A 24,693-nucleotide genomic window follows, 5' to 3' on the forward strand; every position below is an offset into this window, starting at 1 on the left:
CCCAGCTGAGCTCGCCCTCCTGTTTGTCTGATCCGGTCACTGTGCAGCTTCAGGCGACATACAAGGTTGGGGTCTCGATCGGGAGCAACGAGCTGAAGGTGGGGGTGTCGAGTGAAGCAAGAGGGTGTAGTGAAGCTTAGTGAACAAAAAATACCGGTGGATGACTGCTTCAAACATTTGGGATCTATCATTCAAAAGTATGGAGAAATTGATGGAGATGTAAATCATAGGATAAAGGTTGGGTGAATGAAATGGAAAAGTGCAACTAGAGTGGTGTGTGATCGTAGAATGCCATTGCAGTTGAAGGGAAAGTTTTATAGGACAACAATTAGGCTCACTTTACTATATGGTACAGAATGTTGAGCTGCCAAGAGACATCATATTAAAAAAATGAGTGTAGCTGAAATGCGTATGCTTAGATGAATGTGTGAAAATACAATAAAATATAAGATTCGAAACGAGGAGATACGTAAGAAGGTAGGCGTTGCATCCATTGAAAATAAGATGAGAGAGAATCGTTTACGGTGGTTTGGACATATTCGGCAAATGCCTAATGATGCTCCAGTTAGAAGGATGGAGAAATAAAAAAATACATTAGTTAAAAGAGGTCAGGGTAGGCCTAAGAAGACTTGGATGGAGACGATAGGAAATGATATAAATGTTTTGAATCTCAGTGAGGAAATGGTGGCATTGGATAGAAATGATTAGAGGAGAAGGATTCATGTGGAAGACCCAGAATGATTTTCTTTTTTTGTTCATATTGCTGACCCCAATTGTTTTGGGATGAAGGCGTTGTTGTTGTAGTATCACGTTTATGACTCACAGACACGTACCCACCTACTCGTATCTATGTGACGTAAGATATATTCTACAAAAACGGATGCAGTATCGGAAAAACCTAACCCGATCAATATCCGACCCGTTTGCATTCCCATTTGCAAAACCCTGCAATCGTCGTCTTCCCTCGCTCTGCCTTTGTTTTGTCTGCTGTATCTTCTTCTTGGGTTTTAAAGTTTGAAGGTCTCCCCTAAGAAGAATGTCATCTAAAGCCCTAGCCTCCCCAGTTTCCGCTTTCATACGTCGGTTCCTGAGACCCATCCCATCTTCATCTTCATCTTCTTCCTCTTCTTCTTTGTCGCGGATTCTGTCGCCTCCTGTCTCGTCCGTCCATCCCCGATCCTTCCTCAGAGCAAACGAAAACCCGCATAGCGATCTTTCAGGATGCTTGGGGGCTCTCTCCCTCTCGCATATGCAGATTCACAAGGTTTTCGGGTCCCCAGAATGCGTTTCTCAGGTGGGTGCGGCTTCTCCGGCGGTCGATGCTCTTCTTCACCCTTTTGGTGTCCCGGATTTTCGTTTCTTCCTGAACGAGGAAGGTCGGTTTTTTATTCATTCCCTATTCTGATTCCGTGTTCTAGCACGTCCTTGTTGAATCCGGCGTGGCTTTTATGCTGCTGGTTCCAGGAGAATGATTGCAGTGCTTTCTTTTTCCGGTTGATTATCTGGTTTAGAATGGTTTCTGTGTTTCGGCCAATCTTTCGGGTTGAAATGGATTCAAGTCTTTGTGTTTTGATTCAGTAGTTTCTGGTAATGCTGCTGGTTCAGAAGGGGATGTTTGCACTTTCTTTTCCATTATGATCTGGTTTAGACGGGTTTCTCGATTTAGGAAGATGGACTTTTGTTGAAGGATCATATTTTGTGGGGTTTGGTTAAATCCACCATATGGTTGTTAAGAAAATTTGGTGAAAGGAAGAGTTTGATTTCAAAGTGTTCCATTGTTCCTTCTGTCTTTTGAATGACTCTTGATGGTAGAGCAAATTGGAGGAAATTTACATTGCCGTAAAGACATGTGGTTTCTATATTTGGAACACGATATCAAGGCCAGTCTTTTGATGTATGTTATTCCCTTCCTGTAGGTGATCTTAGCTTGAACATTTGCCCATGATGAATTTTCTAAGTCGCATTTTGCATTTTTTATCTTGTTGTTCAATTCAGATATTGTGAAAATAATTATACATTATCAACTAATATATCTACTCTTTAAAAAAAAAGGTTCACTTACATCTCATGTAGTATTAGCTAAGTGCATACACTAACTCTGGATTTCCCTCTCAAGCTAAAACATGAAAGCTGTAATGCAGGAAAGATGGTTAGTTCATTGTTTAGGAGATAAACATACATAAAAGTGTTGAGAGAGAGAGAGCTCTTTTTGTGGCAGCCCATGGAATGAGATGTGTTGGGGGTGAATGGTTACCCAAATGCAAAAAGAATGCAAGAGAACCAAATCTCACATTGGGCTTAGACTTGGTTGTCAAAGGCGGTAGGCGGTGCCTAGTCAGTGAGCCCCTAAACTATGTCACATGGGTGCAGGTGCAGGGGTGCGGCACTTTCAAAAAACTAGGGTGCGACAAATATATATATATATATATATATATATATATATATATATATATATATATATATATATATATATATATATATATATATATAAAGTCCAAAAGTTGGACATAAATGACCCTGGGTGCATTGACCGCACCCAAGGTCAGGTTGACTGCACTGAGTGCCGCACACGCACCTGCATCGCGTCGCGTCGACGCGGGTGCGACACCTAGTTGGCTGAGTCCCTGTGACATAGCCCCTAAATGATTAGACGGGGCCTAGGAGGGACTAGTCAGTAGCTCAATTAAAAAAATTAAAAAAAATGCATAATATGTAAACAAATTGCTAAAATTAATAACATGTATACAACATAAAATCAATGTACAATAAGCAATAGACAAAACACCTCTGGAACACTGTAAAGCAATTATATTAAATACCTTGCTAAAAAAACTTAAGAATAAATTAACAATTGAATAAACAAACCATACAACTAACAATGTGAATAAACAATATACAAAAAATAAAATCATGTATACAAAAAAATTAACAACAATAGACAAAATAAACAATAGGCAAATAAGAAGAAATGAATAATTGAATAAAAAAACCCTGCAACTGAGAACTGATAATGTAAATAAAAGGAACCTACATAATCTAAACACAATTAAAGCCTTAATATAACTTAGAAACAGTCAACCCGAAATATAACTAAAAAACATAACTCAGAAACTGTTAACCAGAAATATAACTAAACAACATAACTCAAAAACTGTCAACCAGAAGTATAACTCACAAACAGTCAAATGGATTATATATGAATTACACACACATGAAAAGAAGTCGCTATTGGATCTTGGATCCAAGTCGGGTTTGCGCAGTACCAAACCCGTCTTGTGTACTGGATCCGATTTCTGTAAGGTTGTATTTCTCCTATTCATTAGAGGGTATTTTCGTACCCTAAAATTGTATTAGTTATGTACTTATAACCCAATGCTATGGAAAACACGTTGAGTGGTTCATACGTGAAACTACAGCCCCTTTTTCTTCCATATTACTCTTCTTTCTTCTTGCGCAGGTGAGCGTGGGGGTCATCACGTTTTAACATGGTATCAGAGCTGCGTTAAAACTGGGCCTGAGATCATTTTTCGGAAAGAATGACCAAGGAGATGATTTGAACCTTCAAGTCAAGAAAACTCGTTCCTCTTCAAATCTCGTTCTCTGCATCTTATTCCTCTCTTTTGATCTTTGGTCTGGTAAGGATGCCAATATCCCACCTTATCCCACCTGTCTCTTTCTTTCTCAAATTCGATCCTCCCCTTTAGGACCAGATTCCTTTTTCTGATTCTTCTTTTAGGATCGGATTTTTGCAACTTATTTCTTCCTTTCTGATTTACCGTCAACACCCATTTGTCTTCTCTCTCAAATCTGATCTCCTTTCTTATTTTTAAAAGTTTAGAATCGGCCGATCGATTCTAAAAGGCTGTCGTTAATCTAATTTTTTTTTGGCTAACTGAAAGGGATTCTCATTTTTTGACTTTCTCAACATGAACATACGTCAATTTCTTCTCTACTATTGACCTGAATAATCGGTTCTCCAGAATCAATTCCTGTGTTGCCTTAATCTACAAAATCGTTCGTCTCAAAATACTTATATCTTTGTTTCACGGTTTGCTTAATCTAGAATGATCTGGAATGAATTTTGCATTGAAACAGTTTTTTATCAGATTTTCTCTTAATGTTTTTTTATCATACTCGAATATAATTTTTCTGTCATAATTTCCTAAAAAAAAGGACAGAATATTCGAGTGGCTGATTTCTTCGTGAGCATAGATTTTGGTCCAGAAAATTTCTTCTTTCTTTCGAATGGATTCATCTTCTCCACATTCAAGCCTTCAAATTTTTTTAGTCATTTGGTCTTCGAAAAGCTAAATAATTCTAACTTCTTGACCTGGAAAAGGCAGATCGTTCCTTTTATAAGGAGCCAAGATCTCTCTGGTCATCTAGATGGATCGATCTCAACCCCTCCAGAGTTCATTTCGCAAGAAAGGAAGGATGATAAAGGGGCGTCATCTACTGTTCTTGTCAGAAATCCAGATTATGTTGTTTGGGTGAAAAGAGATTAAGCATTAGTGGCATACATCACCTCTACACTCTCACAAGAAGTTCTTGTAGTTATTCCCGATGAATGTTCAGCCAAAGAGTTGTGGGACAAGCTAGTTTAGACATATTCACAGATCTCTGAGGCGAGGATCGTGTTTCTCAAGCGAGAATTTCAAATATTGAAGAAAGATTCGATGCCCATTATGGAGTACTTGAATAAGATAAAAAGCATAACAGATCAGCTGACTATTGTGGGATGTCTTGTCAGTGATAAATACAAAGTACAGCAGACCTTGAGTGGATTGGGGCCCGATTATCATGTTCTGGTAACCTATTTATTGTGTCTCCCAGAACTTCCAAAATTCGAAGATCTTCGTGCAAAGCTACTGCAGTATGAGATGACCATGAAAGGGTTTATTGAGGACACCTATGTGCAGTCAGGGACTCAAGATGTGCTGAGCACGAGACTAACTTATGGTAGAAGAAGAGGAGGAAATTCTTTTCGAGGAAGAGGAGGACAAGGGAGAAATATTTCTAGGGGTCACGGCTATGTCACACGGACTCGGCTAGGGAGGTGCCGCACCCGAGTCGACACGCCCCGACACGGGTGCGGACACAGGTGCGGCTTCGGACTCGGCCCGGACTTTGTCAACGCCGAGTCGGACTCGGTCAACGAGTTAAGGCCGAGTCTGTCCACATTTTGGACTCGGTCAACTTTGACCGAGTCCAAAAATGTCCATTTTTAAGACAAAAAACAAAAAAAAATCATTTTTTATATATCTTTTTTTTATAACCAGACTGTACAATGCAGTTGCACAGTCATAGACTGTGCAACTGCAACTGCACAGTCTGTGTGACTGTGCATAGTCTGTGTGACTGTGCACAGTCTGTGTGACTGTGCACAGTCTGCACAGTCACAGACTGCATTGCACAGACTGTGTGCACAGTCTGTGTGACTGTTTCACAACTTATGTAAAAATATGTATAAAACACGATAAAAGGTAACCCAACCATTTGAGGTAGCTAAATAAATGCTTTTCCAGTTTAAAAAAATACTAGTTTCACAAGTATTAGAAAAGCTAGCTTAAGAACTACCATAAAGAAATGGGAGTGCCAAATTGAAACTTTCGAAAAAATTAAGGTCATAGTTTTGGCTACTTAATTTACTGCAGACTTGAAGTTTACTATTACAAGTCAATTTAAATTATATCTGAAAAATGATAATATCCTTTTATCTTATATAGTTCTGGCTACTTAATTTTAATTGTTTACTAGAATTATATATATATATATATATATATAGCCGAGTCCTCGTGTCCAAAATTTTTGAAATTGCGCCGCACCCGTGTCGCACCCGCACCCGCACCCGCACCCATGTGACATAGGGTCACGGGCTTCTTCCAACGCCCAATATACAGGACCATAAGCTCATTCCTACTTGTTTTGTATGCATTAAGAGATGGCATATTAAAGCAAATTGTTGGTATAATCTTCAAAATAATAAGGAAAAACTCTCACAAACAGAAGCCAAAAGGGATGGAGAAGTAAAAGAGTTGTTATTAGCGGCCTTAGCAGGGTTGAATATAAAGCAAAATGATAAGGGTGTTTGTACCTCGACTCTGGAGTAGCGACCCACGTCACGAGTGATGCAGGTAAGCTCTTGAATCTTACTCTTTATGTTGGTAAAAATAGCATAGTCACAGGAGATGGCTCTCATCACTATATCTCACACATTGGAAATGTTATTATACCCATGTGTAAATCTCCTCTTAATCTTTCAAATGTTCTTCATGCTCCTAATATTCAGAAGAACATCATATCTGTCTCAAAACTTGTTGATGATGTTAATGCCTCAATTGAATTTACTCCATCTTCTGCTTATGTCAAGGATCTTCGCACGAGGGAGATATTCGCTGAAGGAAAGAGAAGAGGAAACATGTACATCTTCCAAGAAGATTCATCTTCCTCTGCTTATTCTGCATGTTCGTTCTTGAAGCCTCATCAGTGTCCATCATTGGTCTTTTCCGAATGTGTGTTTGTTGTCTTTGAATGTAATAAGCCAACTCTTTGGCACAGTCGTTTGGGTCATTGTGGTCATCATTTTATTGAAAAACTTGCCTTGAATAGTTTCATTCCTAAGTCCAACCTGAGTTCATAATCAAGTGATATAAAGTGTCCTAGTTGTCATTTATGTAAGAGTCGTGTTTTGCCTTTCAATTCAATTAATAAGATAGCTTTAAGGCCCTTTGAGGTCATATGTTCTGATGTTTGGGGCCCTGCCCCAATTGCTTCTGTTTCTGGTAGTAGATATTATCTTATTCTCATTGATAGCTATTCACGCTATACTTGGATATTTTTCATGAAACACAAATCAAAAGTTTTTGGGTTGTTTCAAAAATTTCATTCCTTTGTCAAAAATCATTTATCCACTAACATTCTCAATTTCCAATGTGATGGAGGAGGAGAATTCTCTTCTAGTGGCTGTTAATTTCCTTCAACATAATGAAATAAGGAGAAGAGTGTCTTGCCCACGTACACCTCAACAAAACGACATTGCTGAGAGGAAGCATCGACATATTGTTGAGAGTGCAATGAACATGATGCATGACAGTAATCTCCCTATCACCCTATGGACGTAAGTTTTTCACTCCACCGTTCATGTGATAAATCGGCTGCCCATGACCATTTTAGAAAACAGGTCACCATATTCCTCTCTGTTCGGTATATCACGAATTGCGTGTTTTTTGGATCTGTTTGTTATGTTCATATTGACAGCTCGTTGAGACATAAGTTTCAGGACAAAGCCTTGAAGTGTAGGTTTGTGGGATATGTGGAAGACTACAAGGGTTATAGGTGCTATGATCTATTGAACAAACGAGTCAAAATATCGAGGAATGTTGTTTTTGATGAGATGAACTTTGATAACCAGTCAGCTAACCCAAGTCTCAATGTTACTAATCCAAGTCACAATGTTGAGGTGTACCTATGTCACATGGGTGCAGGTGCGATACGGGTGCGACACAATTTCAAAAATTTTGGACACGGGGATTCGGCTATATATATAAGACTCAGACAAAGTTGTGCCCCATTAGGGGACATGTGATGAGTTGTGAAGCCTGATTCAGGGTTTTTTTCCTTACAGGAGGGGGGGTTTCCCCCGGCGCGGGTCCCGCTGCGCGGTCAACGGGCGGGGGTCCGGGGGGGGGGGGGGGGGGGCGCCCCTGGCGGGGGGTTATAGGGGGGCGCTGCCCCCCCCCCCCCCCCTGCCAAGATTTTTTTTTTAAATTTTGTAGCCCAATTTTAAAAAAAAAAATCCAAAAAAATGGACCAAAATGACCCTGGGTGCGTTGACCGCACCCAAGGTCGGGTTGACCGAGTCCGAGCCGCACCCGTGTCGGTGCGTGTCGACGCGGGTGCGTCGACCTTGGAGCCGAGTCCGTGTGACAACTATCCATGGTTAAATTCAGAACTCTTCTCCAATAGTAGCGATGGTTGCCCTACAGATTGCATTCAGAGAGACATGCGAGGAATCAACAGATACACTTCAACCAGAGGAGGTTGTTACTCAAAATTTGGAATCAGGGAGGTATAAGGGTGTTGTCTACACCCGGCAAGAGAAGGAACCTCCATCTATTTCTTGCACAGACATTGGTACTCCTACCTCTATTCCACAGACATTAGATGTTAGAAGATCTACTCGGACCCAACATCCACTTGAAAGATGGGTGAGCTATAAGAAATTTTCTTTGGATTTTCAATTGTTCCTAACTTCCGTAAATAAAGAGGATGAGCCTCTAACTTTTTATCAAGACCCAAACTCTAGAAAATGGGCTGAAGCGATGAATGAGGAAACAAAAGTTTTACATGAATGTGGTACATGGAAAGTTGTGCCTAGACCACTAAATAAAAATGTGGTTGGGTCCAAGTGGGTGTACAAGATAAAATATAAACCAGATGGGAGCATCGAAAGGTATAAAGCTAGACTTGTAGCCAAAGGGTTTACACAAGAACAAGGACAGATGAAACCTTCAACCCTGTTGTTAAGATTGGGACCATTCGTATTTTATTGAGTCTAACCGTTGAACATGGATGGACATTAAGCCAACTAGATGTCAAAAATGTTTTTTTTCATGAGGATCTAAAAGAAGTTTATATGGAACAACCCACTAGATATGCAGAACAAGATGCCAATCAGTATATATGCAACTTGAAAAGAGCACTCTATGGATTGAAGCAGGCCTCTCGGTCTTGGTTCAAGAGTTTTTCGCTGGAGATACAAAAGCATGGTTTCTCTCGGTCTCTTCTAGATCACTCATTATTCATTTACATGGAACGAGATGTCACCACTCTTTTATTGATATACGTAGATGACATCATTGTCACAGGGAACTGTAGAGACCATATTTAGGAAGTAAAGAAGTTATTAAATTAGAGATTCAAAATGAAAGATTTGGGAGATCTGCGTTATTTTCTTGGAGTTGAAGTTGATAAGATGAGTGATACACTTACTTTTACTCAACACAAATACACGATGAATATTCTTAGTAGGTCAGGCATGAAGGATTGAAAGCCATTGGCAACTCCAAGCATCATCCATCAGAAATTGAAGAAGGGGATTTATTTGGGGATCTGACTAGGTATCGTAGCATAGTTGGCATGCTGCAATACCTGACTTTTACTAGACTTGATATAGTGTATTCAGTTAATCAGGTGTCCCAATTTATGCATCGACCTCATATACCACACATGGAAGCAGTTAAGCGGATACTACTGTTAAAATATATGTATTAATACATACATATATATATATATACATGTGTTCCAATGATGAAGAAAGGTGTTTCTCTCAAGTACATTAGTATAATTTAAGATATGTACGAAGGAGTAGTAACTAATGTCCGCACTTGTGGAGGGATGGCAACTAATTTTCCTATAACGGTTGGGTTACATCAAGGATCTGCATTAAGCCCTTTCCTATTTGCTATAGTGATGTATGGGCTTACGAGATCAATTCAAGAAAATGTGCCGTGGTGTATGTTGTTTGCTGATGATATTGTTTTGATTGATGAGTCTAAAGCTGGGGTTAATGCTAAGTTAGAATTATGGAGACAGACATTGAAAGTCAGAGGTTTTAAGTTGAGTAAGAGTAAGACAAAATATATGGAATGTCGGTTTAGTAAGCAACGAAGTAGTGATGGGAGTGTAGTGAAGCTTGGTGAGCAAGAAATACCGGTGGATGACTGTTTCAAATATTTGGGATCTATCATTCAAAAGTATGAAGAAATTGATGGAGATGTAAATCATAGGATAAAGGTTGGGTGGATGAAATGGAAAAGTGCAACTAGAGTGGTGTGTGATTGTAGAATGCCATTGCGGTTGAAGGAAAAGTTTTATAGGACAACAATTAGACCCGCTTTACTATATGGTACGAAATGTTGGGTTGCCAAGAGACATCATATTCAAAAAATGAGTATAGCTGAGATGCGTATGCTTAGATGGATGTGTGGAAATACAATAAAAGATAAGATTCGAAACAAGGAGATACGTAAGAAGGTAGGCGTTGCATCCATTGAAAATAAGATGAGAGAGAATCGTTTACGGTGGTTTGGACATATTCGGCGAAGGCCTAATGATGCTCAAGTTAGAAGGATGGAGAAATGAGAAAATATATTAGTTAAAAGAAGACTTGGATGGAAATGATAGGAAAGGATATGAATGCTTTGAACCTCACCGACGACATGACTTTGGATAGAAATGATTGGAGGAGAAGGATTCATGTGGAAGACCCAGAATGATTTTCTTATTTGGTTCATATCGCCGACCCCAATTATTTTGGGATGAAGGCATAGTTGTTGTTGTTGTTGTATATATATATATATATTATATATATATACTATAATACCCGATAGGGGTATTATAGTATTTTCACAATTGTTTTTCTTTTTTAGTTATTTTTTACTTTACTTTATTTTATTTTATTTCTTTTATTTGTATTTTTTCAAGCCACTTAAGTGGGCACACAATAGATTCGTTGGGGCCCCCAACAGTCACAAATGTGACCATTGGGGGCTCCCAACGACTCTTTGGGAGCCCCCTTTTGGCCTCCTTTTTTTATGCCATTTCATTTGTATAAATAGGGGTGTATCCCCTTGTATTTCTTTAAGCCTTAGTGCTCTCTCTCACTCTTAATAAAGAGTTTTTATATTTTAGCTTGTGCTTTCCTTAAAGCTTATATATGTATTGTCCCATAGTGGACTTGACTATTGTTCCTTTTGTGTATTAGTCCATTGTGGGACATTGTGAACGCTTTTTAGCATTCTTTATCTTTTTGCATACTTCGTTACATGGTATCAGAGCCATTCGGTTTATAAAAGGGCATGATATTCATCTTTACATTCATTGTCTTCATTCTTCACAACACTTTGGTAGCGTCATGGAATCCAAAATCGACCTATCCTTCAAGCTCAATGAAAAGAACTACATGATGTGGGCATCGACAATGGAGAACAACCTCAAAGGTAAAAAACTTTGGGGCTATGTAATGGGTTCCATTCTGGAACCTCGATTAGCGCTCACCAAGATAGAAGGAGGTCAAGAAAAGACTCTTGAGGAAGATGCTCGTCTCAAAGCTATTGAAGACCACCAAAAGAAAGTTGAAGATTGGGAAAGCAATCACGCCAAGATCCTTGATTGGTTCATGAACAATGTCGAACTCAAGGTATCTGCAAATATAGCTAAATTCCGCCGAGCCAATGAGGCTTGGTTCTTTATGAAGGGTATGTATACTCAAAAAGACTTTGCAAGAACATATTTTTTGTAAGAAAAAATTAGAACCACCAAACAAGGTAATTCAAGTATACAATATTATTATAGTGCTTTAAACCCATTATGGGATGAGTTTGCTCTTTTAGAGCCAAAATGGGTGGCTATGGAGGATGTCGAACTAAGACAAAAACAAATGGAACACGACCGATTGTTTCAATTTTTGTTTGGACTACGTCCTGAATTTGAGCAAGTGAGGTCATTACTTCTCCATAGATCTATTTTTCTTCCTATTGAAGATGCCATAGCCGAAATCACACAAGAGGAAACTAGGCTTGGCATGAGTAAAAACATTGATGAAGTGCTTGTCGTATCCAAACCCGACAACAATGTCAATACCTATAAACCACCCCATTTTGAAAAATAAGGAAACTATAATGGAGGAAGAAAGATGATTGTATGTCATCATTGTTATGAGTCGGGTCATATCAAACCTGCTTGCCCAAAGCTAAATGGAACATTCAAGCTTAAGGTGACTTCTCTTGAAGAATCTACCACCAACAAAGAAGGTGAAGGCAAGAATGGGGACCTCAAAGAAACACTTGGTCAAATATCTATAGCTCTACAACAAATTCTCAATGCCACTTCCTCCACATCGGGTGCGGCCATTGCATCTACATCATCACCCAGTACGTATTCTTGGATCCTAGACTCCGGAGTATCCTGTCATATGACCCCTCATGAAAATACTTTAACCGATATATGCACCAATTCAAAAAGTTCATGTGTTTTTACGGCAGATGGGACCTTTTTAAAAATCACAAGTATTGGAACACTTAACTCTCAAAATTCTCAAAATATCTTTATTCCTAAAGTGAGAGTTGTTCCAAAGCTTAATTTGAATCTTTTTTCGGTTTCCCAAATTGCCGACCATGGATGTAAAATATCTTTCTCATCTAATGGTTGCTTTGTGCAGAATCTCCAGTTCGAGAAGCGGATTGGACAAGGCCATAGGAAGGGGGACCTCTATTATATAGAACATCTAAACCTTCCTACAAACTCTTTTTGTACTTATGTCCAAGATAAAAGCATTGAAACTTGGCATAAAAGACTTGAACATCCAAGTTATTCTAAAATGTATCTTTTCTCATTTGGAACCAAATTTTGTAAGGAAAAAAACATTAATTGCAAAGATTGCATTTTTTGGGAAAATGAAGTTTATTCTATTTTCAATTAGAACATTTCTTTCTACAAGATCTTTTGAATTGTTGCACTCGGATGTTTGGGGTCCATCTCTGGTCATGTCTAAAGGTGGTTACTCTTACTATGTAACTTTCATTGATGACTTCACTAGATATGTTTGGATTTATTTTCTTAGTCATAAATCCGAAGTGTTTTCCTTCTTTAAAGAGTTTCATATGAAAATATAAAATCAATTTCAAAGTAATATATCCATTCTCGAATCCGATTCCGGTGGAGAATATTTATCTACGGAATTTCAAAATTATTTAAAACAAAATGGTATTTGTCACAAAAAACCGTGCCCTAGAACTCCACAACAAAATGGACTAGCGGAAAGAAAACATAGGCATATTATCGAAACTGCTAGAACGTTGCTTGTCTCTAAAAATATTCCGAAATTTTTTTGGGCCGAAGCCGTCTTGCCCTCAACATATTTAATCAATAGAATGTTATCTTCTAAACTAAAGAATGTTTCTCCATATGAAAAACTTTTCAAATTCTCACCCGACTACAATCGCCTTCGCATCTTTGGTTGTAAATGCTTTGTCCTCTTACATAAGAGAGATAAGCTATCCCCAAAGGCGATTGAATGTGTCTTTTTGGGCTATGGGGAAAATAAAAAAAGCTATAGATGTTTTGATTCCAAAAATAACAAACTATATGTTTCAAAGGACGTAACCTTTTTGGAAGAAGAGAATGGATTTGAAAACTTAGGAAAACAAAATGAAATTGACTACTTATTTTTACATGATCTTATAGATGATACATGTGATGATTCTATGAATCATCCAGAAAATATAGAGGATACTTGTGATGTTTCTAATATTGATATATCACCATATAATGGTGATATCAGTAATGACAATATTAATGTTTATACCCGAAGAGACCAAGAAAGGCCTATTAGTGCCTTGGAGAAATTTTCTCAACTTACTGAATCTTTAGAGGAACCCCTGTTAGGAGATCTCCTAAAGAATCAATTCCACCCAATAGGTTTGTGTCATATGAGTCTCGAACACCTAACTATCGGGCTTGTCTAATAACACTACATTCATATTATGAACCCGCTAACTATAATCAAGCAAAAACTATATCACATTGGGTTGAAGCCATGAAAGTAGAACTAAATGTCTTACAAAAGGCCAATACTTGAAAAATAGTCAAACTATCTTCACATAAAAAATCTATTGGATGCCGATGGGTCTATAAGGTTAAAACCAAAAGTGATGGATCATTAGAAAGATATAAGGCCAGATTAGTGGCTAAGGGATATTCTCAAGAATATGGGATTGACTATGAGAAAACATTCGCTCCTGTAGCCAGAATGACAAGTGTTAGATCCTTAATAGTTATTGTATCAATCAAAAAATGGCCTATATATCAACTTGATGTGAAAAATGCATTTCTTAATGAAAATCTCAATGAAGAAGTATATATGGATCCGCCACCCGGAGTTACCATTGGACCAGGTCAAACTCTTAAACTTTGAAAAGCTTTATATGGTCTTAAGCAAGTCTGAAAGGCTTGGTATGATCGATTTAGTGATATCATGATTAAATTGGGATTTCGTTTCTATTATACTGACACTACTCTTTTTTGTGAAAAGTGTAGGTACTAAGATTGTTATCCTATTACTTTATGTTGATGACATGATTATCACAGGAAATGATCAAGATAGTATTGTTAATGTTAAAAATATGCTAAAGGATATGTCTGATTTAGGTTTTCTTAGACATTTTCTTAGTATTGAAGTTGCATATTCTCCCCGCGGATATATTCTATCACAGATGAAGCTTGTTGTAAATATATGTACTAAGTCTGACATTTCAGATGATAAAAAGGTGAAGACTCCAGAAGTAATAAATGTTAAATTAAGGTTGGAGGATGGGGTTCTTCTAGAAGATCCCATACCCTACAGACAACTAATTGGATCTCTCACATATCTAACTATCATCATGCCTGACATCGCTCATGCTGTTCACTCTACTAGTCAATTCTAGCATGCTCCTACAACTGTGCATATGGGTGTTGTGCTCTAAGTCATCCTATACATCAAAAACACCATAACTAAAGGACTATTACTATCCTCATCTTCTTCATTAAATTTACTTGCTTATATTGATGCAGAGTGGGGAGGTATCCCTAATGATACAATCTCAACTACTGGTTTCTGTGTTTTTGTAGGAGGTTTCTTAATTGCTTGAAGATGCAAGAAGCAACAAAAAGTTTCACTATCCTCTACTGAAGTTGAATATCGGGATATGCCAACTACTACAATGAAACTTGTTTGGCTTTAAAGTCTTCTCAAAGATATGGGAGTTGATATTTCTGGGGCTTCAAAGCTTTGTTGTGACAACAAAAGTGCCATTTATATTGCCAGCAATCACACCTTCCACGAGCGGACCAAACATATAGAGATGGACTGTTACTATGTTCGTGATGAGTATCTACGTGGAACAGTTATATTGCCATATGTTACATCAGAATATCAGTTAGCAGATTTCTTCACCAAATCACTTCCTGCTCCACGCTTCATGTTTCTCCTTAGCAAACTTTCGGTCATCTCCCCGTAAAGTTTGAGGGGGGTGTTAAAATATATGTATTAATATATATATATATTTATCTACAAATATATATATATATATATATAATACTATAATACCCGATAGGGGTATTATAGTCTTTTCATAATTGTTTTAGTAAACAATCAGATTTCTTTTTTAGTTATTTTTTACTTTCTTTTATTTTATTTTATTTCTTTTATTTGTATTTTTTAAGCCACTTAAGGGGGGCCACAATAGAGTCGTTGGGGCCCCCAACGGTCACAAATGTGACCGTTGGGGGCTCCCAACGACTCTTTGGGAGCCCCCTTTTGGCCTCCTTTTTTATGTCATTTCATTTGTATAAATAGGGGTGTATCCCCTTGTATTTCTTTAAGCCTTACTGCTCTCTCTCACTCTCAATAAAGAGTTTTTATATTTTAGCTTGTGCTTTCCTTAAAGCTTATGTATTGATTGTCTCATAGTAGACTTGACTATTGTTTCTTTTGTGTATTAGTCTATTGTGGGACATTGTGAATGCTTTTTAGCATTTTTTATCTTTCCGCTTAATTCGTTACAACTACGGTATCTAAAGGGGACGGTTGGTGATGGGTTGGTGTATAGGAAAAGCGGATCAAATCAAGGTGCACATGAAATTACTATTTATGCTGATGCTGATTGGGCGAGTAATCCAGATGAACGACGATCAGTGTCTGGTTATTGTGGTTTTATTGGATCGAACATTATCACTTGGAGTAGTAAAAAGCAAAAGACCGTTGTCAGGTCAAGTACAGTGGCTGAATGAAGGTCAATGGATGTTGCTACCGTTGAGTCTACATGGATAAGACATCTCCTAGCGGAGACGGGAGAACCAATTGCACGACCACTATTGTTGTGTGACAATCAAAGTGCTATTAACATGTCTTTTAATCCCATTTATCATAGCCGAGCAAAGCAAGATAGACCAACATTTTGTCAGGAAAAAGGTTGAAGAAAAAGAGATTGAACCTACTTTTGTGCGAACTGAAGAGCAAGTTGCAGATATATTCACCAAAGGGCTGACAAAGGACAGATTCTGGATGTTGAAAGTTAAGTTGTTCATGGTCCAGGACCATATACAACTTGAGGGAGGCTAAAAAGAAGTCGCTATTGGATCTTGGATCCAAGTCGGGTTTGCGCAGTACTAGACCCGACTTGTGTATTGGATCTGATTTCTGTAATGTTGTGTTTCTCCCAGGGTTACCGGAAGCGCCTAGCTAAAAGGGGAAGCGCGCTTACGAAGCGTGGGGGAAGCGTCCCCCCTTTTTGGGAAGCGCGCTTCCCTTTAATGGGAGACGCGTTTCCCTTTAATGGGGGACACGCTTCCCTTTAATGGGAAGCACGCTTCCCATCACGCTTCCCCCTCGCTTCTGTTAGAAAGTGACTTGGAATACATTGGGTTCAATAATGAACCCATACTTATGCACGTGGAGTGCAAATATACCCATTAAAGGGAAACAACATAAGCACATAATGTGCTAACACATAAAACCCATAAAAAGGGAAAAATATGACATAAAGTCATAAGTTGCATATCATTGAAGAATAATGGAGAAGGGGTAAAAACCCCATTACAATGGAGCATAAGCTCCCTCAAGAATTCCTAAATACAAAGGGGAGAGCCCCTATTTATAAGCATAAGAAGGAGCCACAAAGGGGGCTCCCAAGAGAGTCGTTGGGAGCCCCCAACGGTCACATATGTGACCGTTGGAGGCTCCCCAACGACTCTTTGGGGAGCCTCCCTATGTGGCGCAAAAAGCCAAAAAATAAAAAGGGAAAAAGAAGAAAAATAAAGAAGAAAAATAAAAATAAAAATTACAAGCATTATTCCAAAATGGAATATGCGTAAAACAGGAATTTACAGAAATACCCTTTTTGGTGAAATAAAGTATATATATTTGTATTCATATATATATATATAGATATATATATACATATATATATATATATATGTATATGTATCTATATATATATGAATATAAATATATACGAGATTACAAATGTCGATAATACACGTATTTTAACATCCCCCCTCAAACTTTGCGGGGAAAAACCCGAAAGTTTGGAAAAACAGAAGGAAGTCTTGAAACAAAGTCCAATTCTTCAAAAAAATCTTTAAGGAAAAAGCTCCATCTTCATGCCAGTTGAGCTAGGTCTTCAAATCCAATTCACCATCGATCGAATCCATGATGTACCTAATGTTCCACATCTTAGCGATCCTGTAGAAAAACAACAAAGAAACAAGTAAAACATATCTTTGCACTTTTACTCAAATGGAACATTTTTAACTAGCATAATTATGGATGACACATGTTAGAAGTTATGCAAATTATGCAGAAATGACACCAAAGTTTCAAAATCATACATCATGTTAAAACAAAATGAGCGGAAACAAATTATGCAGAAATAAATTGCAAGAATGCATAATGCATTCATAAGGTCCAATATTGGACAAATATAACCCCATAATGGGGAATAACAAAAAGATCCACTAAGGGATACCACAAGAAGCCTACGAAGAGGCATAAAATACATATGCTTTATTGAATGAGAGCCCAAAAAAGGCCATAAAGAGCATATGCATATAATATCATTAAATGAATTAATACTCAAAGAACTCATTAATGAACATGCTTCAAACATGTAATGAACTGTCAAACAAGAGAAACAAAGTCTCCAAGCATACTTTAGGCAAAATAAACCCAAGAGTTCACAAGGTTTTAAAATCATTTATGAAAGACATACTTAATACACATTTTGCATATAAGGGTGGCAAAAACCATAAGCACTTAATATATAGATTAAATGCTAAGAAATCAACTTGATATGCATATCAAAAATATGATTTGCTTGAAAAACACAAGTCATGAATGAAATTTTGCAAATTTCAACAATAGTTTATCCATTACAAATATCTTCCTCATTAGTCCTCCAAAAACCCATAAATCAAGTGTATAAGCTACTAGATCAAGAATATAAAGCCATTAAAGGCCAAAGACACACACAAAGGTATGTAAAAGAACCTCTTGTCTACATATAATAATACTTGAAATAAGTGCATCTACGACAAGAACAAGAGAATACATGCCAACATGGACAAAAAAGTATCTCTTGTCTACGTAAAAAATACACTTAAAACCAAGTATGTTCAGCTACTAGAACAAGAGTAATAAGCTAACCATGGGCTAAAACATAATACATCTCTTGTCTACATATGATAGCACTTGAAATGAATGAAATAAGCCAACCATGGGCATACATCTTAAGCGACTAGAACAAGGACACAAACACCAACATAGGCTAAAAATCACACACCATGGTGTGAATCAACGTGCCTTGTCTACATATAAAAACACTCAAGACAAGTGTGTTCAGCTACTAGACCAAGAGAGCAAAAGCCAACAAAGGGCTAAAAACACACGAAGGTGTAATAAAATTCTTGTCTACATATGATGACACTTAGATAATGGGCATAAAAGGAAAAGACTTTTGAGGCAATAAACTTGTAATGAAAATAAACCTCGAATAAAACAATACTCCTTTTAAAATGAATTCTCATAACAATAACATGCATGTAAAAAATATCTTCAACAAGATACTATAATCGATAAAATAAAATTCTTGAGAACAAATGTGTGAACATACACACACCAAGAACACTTAGAATACTTGTGCAAAATCACAAGAACACATGTGCACAACGAGCACAACATACGAAATCACAAATGTGCAAATGCACTCATAAGATTCATAAACAAATAAAAGGTTGGGCTATAATCCCAAAACATCTTGATTTTAAATGTACCTTAAAACATTTAAGGTTTCAAATACCATATGTCCATCACATTTACTTAGAAGCATCCATAATATCAATGGCACAAGAACAAACTAGTGACACACTCATATATCAAATCATTCTAGAGTCCCAAGGTGCCCATAACTCACCTCAACCACCATCTATAATATGGTAAGTGGACAATCTAAAAAGACATAACAACGAGTGTCACACTCATAATTAGAGATCATATACCAAATCATTCTAGAGTCCCAAGGTGCCCATAACTCACCTCAACCACCATCTATAATATGGCAATTTGGACAATCTAAAATGATATAACACGAGGTGCCCATAACTCACCTCAACAAACATCTCTAATAAAACAATAATAAGGCCAAAACAATGATGCATTAAGTAACATGTGATGGACAAACATAAATGCCACAAAAGGGCAATAAACACATAAGGAATCATTTTCTAAATAAATTTTTTTTTACAAAGAGGACCGATTAACAAATTGAATCAAAGGTCCAATATAATCAATCAAAACAATTTTGCATAACCACGAATTATGCTTAATCTTCAAAAGAAGTCTTGTACACCAAAAAAGGCTTACTATGCAACATAACATGAAATATTAAGCAACATCATGTGTATGAACCGATTTGGAACAAACAAGCCTTAACTATGAAAGACATAAGGTGCAATTAAACAGTGAAGTTGGTGAAGTTCAAAAATAACAAACTTAGGCCAATATAGGCATTCATAAAGATGGTGAATTTCGAAAAACTTATGAAATCTACTATTTTAAAAATGATAAACAATCATGAAATCTTCATAAAAGAGTATATACTCACAAGAAGATTATAAGGACCGAAAGGCTCCTTAAGGAGAGTTTGAACAAACAAACATATACAACTCCCAAAGAAGGAGAAAACTCCATTAAAGTGGAAGAAATCCCAACAAAATAGATTCATTAACAAAACCTTATGATAAATAAGATTGTACTATGGCTTAAATAAAAAGTAAACATTTATTGAGGAAAAATTTAACACTCTTAAGTTTTATCGAAAAACATGACTTAATAGATTATTACCTACTCCTAATGAAATAAGTACACAATAAACATTAGTGAAGACCATAACTTTTGTAATGAAATATACGGAAAAGCAAAAGAGTGCATTAAGCACTTACAACATTCACTAATGAACAAACAAAAGGGCAAACACCAAAACCCACAAGAGACAATCACAACATAAAAATATAAATGTCTCTTATTGAAAAGAGAGAGAACTCTCTAAATGTTGAAAACATCCTTAAGAGTGTAAAGATGGAAAGAAAATCACCAATATTCCATAAGACCATTTTAAAACTTAATTCAACCGGTATTAAAAAAAAACTTTCTTAATTAAATGTTGCTCATATAAAACGGACACATAATATGGAATTTTTCATATATGCCAAACATTTTTCAAAAAACTATATTTCACAAGCATTTTAATCTTAACATACCTTTCTTTAAAGACTACATTCATATAAAGGTATTTTCATAAACAAGGTTAGGTTTAAAATGTAAATTCAAAGTTCCAACGGTCATAAATTTTTACCGACCCATTAAAGCAAGTTTTGAGCAATCATATATCTAATTTTTCGCCAAACAAGTTATCATTTAAAGTTTTTCAAAGAAAAACATACGAAAACGATTCAATGGAGTAGCAAGAAACTCAAAAAAGACATAATGACAAAAATCACACATAAAGAAAAGAACATATTACATTCTTCATACAATACTCAAAGAAATAGAATGCATACCGAATAACTATAAGAAAGACAATAGAGAGAAATGAATACTTCACCATTTTTCTTTAACAAATTCTTGAATACCACGCTTCCCGATGCACCAAAGAGCAACTCGATCTCAACCTTTCTCTGATACCATGTTAGAAAGTGACTTGGAATACATTGGGTTCAATAATGAACCCATACTTATGCACGTGGAGTGCAAATATACCCATTAAAGGGAAACAACATAAGCACATAATGTGCTAACACATAAAACCCATAAAAAGGGAAAAATATGACATAAAGTCATAAGTTGCATATCATTGAAGAATAATGGAGAAAGGGTAAAAACCCCATTACAATGGAGCATAAGCTCCCTCAAGAATTCCTAAATACAAAGGGGAGAGCCCCTCTTTATAAGCATAAGAAGGAGCCACAAAGGGGGCTCCCAAGAGAGTCGTTGGGAGCCCCCAACGGTCACATATGTGACCGTTGGAGGCTCCCCAACGACTCTTTGGGGAGCCTCCCTATGTGGCGCAAAAAGCCAAAAAATAAAAAGGGAAAAAGAAGAAAAATAAAGAAGAAAAATAAAAATAAAAATTACAAGCACTATTCCAAAATGGAATATGCGTAAAACAGGAATTTACAGAAATACCCTTTTGGGTGAAATAAAGTATATATATTTATATTCATATATATATATATATACATATATATATATATATGTATATGTATCTATATATATATGAATATAAATATATACGAGATTACAAATGTCGATAATACACGTATTTTAACAGCTTCCCCCTCACTTCCCCTTCGCTTCCCCTGTTTTTTTCAATTTTTTGTATTTTTTATTTTTTATTTTTTTTCGCTTCCCCCTCGCTTCCGAGACACTTCCTAGGTCGCTTCCGTGACGCTTCCTAGGTCGCTTCCGAGACACTTCCCGAATCGGTCCTAAGTTGTCCCACGCTTCCCTGCTTCCTAAAATTTTGAAAGTGCCTCGCTTCCTGCTCCCGCTTCCTGTATCGCTTCCCGCTCCCGCTTCCTCAACTGGCAACCATGGTTTCTCCTATTCATTAGAGGGTATTTTTGTACCCTAAAATTGTATTAATTATGTACTTATAACCCAATGCTATGGAAAAAACGTTGAGTGGTTCAGACGTGAAACTGCAGCCCCTTTTTCTTTCATATTACATTTCTTTCTTCTTGCAAGTGAGCATGGGGGTTATCACGTTTTAACAGCACACACACACACACACACACACACACACATATATATATATATATATAAAACTGAAAAACATAAACTACAGAAAAAAAAATGAAAAAACAGGAAGGAAAAACAGGAAAAAAAGGGAAAAAAGAAAAGAGAAAGGAAAAGGGGGGGGGGGGGGGTAGAGAAGAAGAAGAAAACCAAGAGGGATGGAGATAGCAAAGCACAAGAGAGAGAGAGAGAGAGAGAGAGAGAGAGAGAGAGCACGGGTGACCAAGTGGTTAACCAAGTAAAAAAAAAAATCGACAAAAATAGGCTTTAAGCCTAGGCGGTAAAAAAGGGTGTGTGGAAGGTGCCAAAGAGAGAGAGAGAGAGGCATTGGCCTCCTTCCTTCGTACACTACCTTTTTGCTTTTATATAAAACAATATTTCAAACTGCCCCCTCCCTTTAAAAAAAATTCCGACACCCTCCCAATCTTTCTAAAATATCAAAATATCATCCTATTAATTCATATATATATATATATATACCTGTACCCGCAAATTTTGAAATTGCCGTGTCGTACCCTGAATATCCGCACCCGTACCTGCAAATTTTGAAATCGCCGTGTCGTACCCTGCATACCCACACCCGTACCCATGTGGCATAGGTGGACATCCATGTGTACAATTTGCCAAACAGAAGTGTGAGTGAAATCTTCTGGATTCTCCATAAATGGACACTAGATTGAAAGAACCATGGCCTAGCAACCAACACACTGGTTCTATCCCGGCCAAGCAACCGAAGCCGCGACCTAGGTGTCCATTGGGATATTACTTTTCTTGCATCAGAAAAGAAGTCTTTTGGTTGTAAGGGGATCAGCATGTTCTTTTTATGGTTCCATTGGTTGCTCTGAGGCATATCTGTTTGTTATAAAGTTTTTATGAAAACGTTTATATGCATATTCTTTCAGGTAGGGAATTCCTTACAAATTGGGTTTAAACACTAAATGCTTTCAGAGTAGTATTAGACATTTTGCTGAACAGGTTTAGGACTAATTTGCTTCACTTCAGATGTCATAATTACTACATTTATGCTGCTTTCTTTACTTGATTATTTTTTAGTGGCATTGCCATCATTGTATATGACGTTTTGGTGTTGAGCCTATTAAACATAAAATTTATCCTTAATCTGGAATGAAAAACTAGAATTAATTTGGGTTTGTTTTTGGCATCTGACTTGTTCTTCTAGATGATGTACCTTCAATTCGGTTCTGTTTGAGCTTGTCTTACTATGATATATATTGAGATGTTCTTTCAATTCAGCATCTGTACATAGCCATGGTACCTTGTAAAGTCCCATTATATATAGCTTGTTGGATGTCTGGTACAGTTGCGCTATCAGAATCAAGACAGTTTCTAAGATGCTGCTCTACACTGGAAATGGCAGCTTAATTTAGATTCATCAGGCGAAATTAGCATAAACTGTTTTCATGGGCTATTCACTTATTCATGGCCGTGCTTTCAGCAGGAAAGCTTAATAAAGAACCATAGCTTTGCATCCATCCTATTTGGTATGGATGTTTCTTTTCCAGCTTCTTTATTCATTCATAATGTTAAGAATCTTGTGTGTTGTTTCAGCTATCGTATGTAAGTATATGCAAATATGCTGGGCTTGATTATTGCAATGTTGGAGAGCATTTTCCTAATAGCATTCTGACTGTAACATGGGAAGTCAGAGCGCTATGGATCTTTGACCAGAGGATGGGTTTCTTATTTAGAGACATGGTCATAGGAATGGAGTTGGTTATAGAGTTAAACCTCTATCTACCTCAAAAAGTGAAGCTCGGAGGATAGAGGGCAGATTGTTTTTCATGGTGTTCTGTTTTTGTCCAATTCTTGTGTTTATCTGTCTGCTATGCCTACAAGTCTGATATGTAAGGGAGGGGTGGTATATTTTCCAATATTTCCGTGTTATAAGGAGCACTTCTTCTCCCGTTCTTTTCTTCATCAGGGATTCAAGCCTAATGGTATGTTGGTGAAATTATCTTTAAGTTGTTTTGGTTTTAAAATGTGTGAATGTTGTATATTAAAATTATATGTTCTCCATAATATATCTTCATGGTTTATTCTTTGTTGACAGTAGCGTGTATATCCTGCAGGAAATGGTGATATAGATGAGCAGATGCTACTGTTGCCAAAAAGAACGTACCAACCTAGCAACATCAAGCGCAAGAGAACTCATGGATTCTTTGCACGGTATATTTCTGCAAACTATTGATTTCATACTCCACAAGGCCTGCGTTGACATGTATTCCTTTGCTTATTCAGAAAGGAGACTAGAGGAGGTCGAACGGTCATTTCCCGGCGGTTGGCGAAAGGCCGGTACAGAATTACTACTTGATGAAGAATAAATGGATGCTTGCACTTTAATGTATGTCTGCCTTGTTTTCCCTTTTGCAACCACTTTTTCCCACCATGAATGTGAACCTTGTGTAGATCCGGTGAAAATTTTAAAGTCCTGTATCTGACCAGAATTTAATTGTTTGATGTGAATACTGTTAGAGAGTCCTAAAAAACTGTATTAGAGTGGAGTTTGGTGAATTGTGTTGAGGAAAATTGGAGATTTTGGGCACGTTTTATTCAACCATCTTCTTCACAAAATTTGTGCCACCAAATTCTGTTTTGTGGCAGAAACACTAAATTTCTGGCAAACTTATTTGGTTGTTTTTTAGGCCTTTGGATATGCAAAATTGTTTAAATTTTATCTAAGATTCCTTAGTATGTGTAGATGCTCTTAAAATCAAGAACTTATCAATTTGACTTGGAATTGAGTGAAAAATTTGCAAGGCAAAATGGATTGTGTTTCCGGC

At 37.1% G+C, this 24,693-nt stretch overlaps 1 protein-coding gene across 1 annotated transcript; it reads left to right on the top strand.

Moving 5' to 3' along the window:
* Positions 1-1,007: 1,007 nt before the first annotated feature.
* LOC149815494 (uncharacterized) lies at positions 1,008-24,453 on the top strand. The gene is made up of 3 exons (XM_089990184.1): positions 1,008-1,376; positions 23,983-24,079; positions 24,152-24,453. The coding sequence occupies exons 1-3, from the start codon at positions 1,037-1,039 to the stop codon at positions 24,222-24,224; spliced, it is 510 nt and encodes a 169-aa protein (XP_089846310.1). The 5' UTR covers positions 1,008-1,036; the 3' UTR covers positions 24,225-24,453.
* The last annotated feature ends 240 nt before the right edge of the window (positions 24,454-24,693 follow it).

Source organism: Nuphar pumila, chromosome 15 (genome assembly GCF_984573655.1).
Source record: "Nuphar pumila chromosome 15, dmNupPumi1.hap1.1, whole genome shotgun sequence".
NCBI lineage: Eukaryota > Viridiplantae > Streptophyta > Magnoliopsida > Nymphaeales > Nymphaeaceae > Nuphar > Nuphar pumila.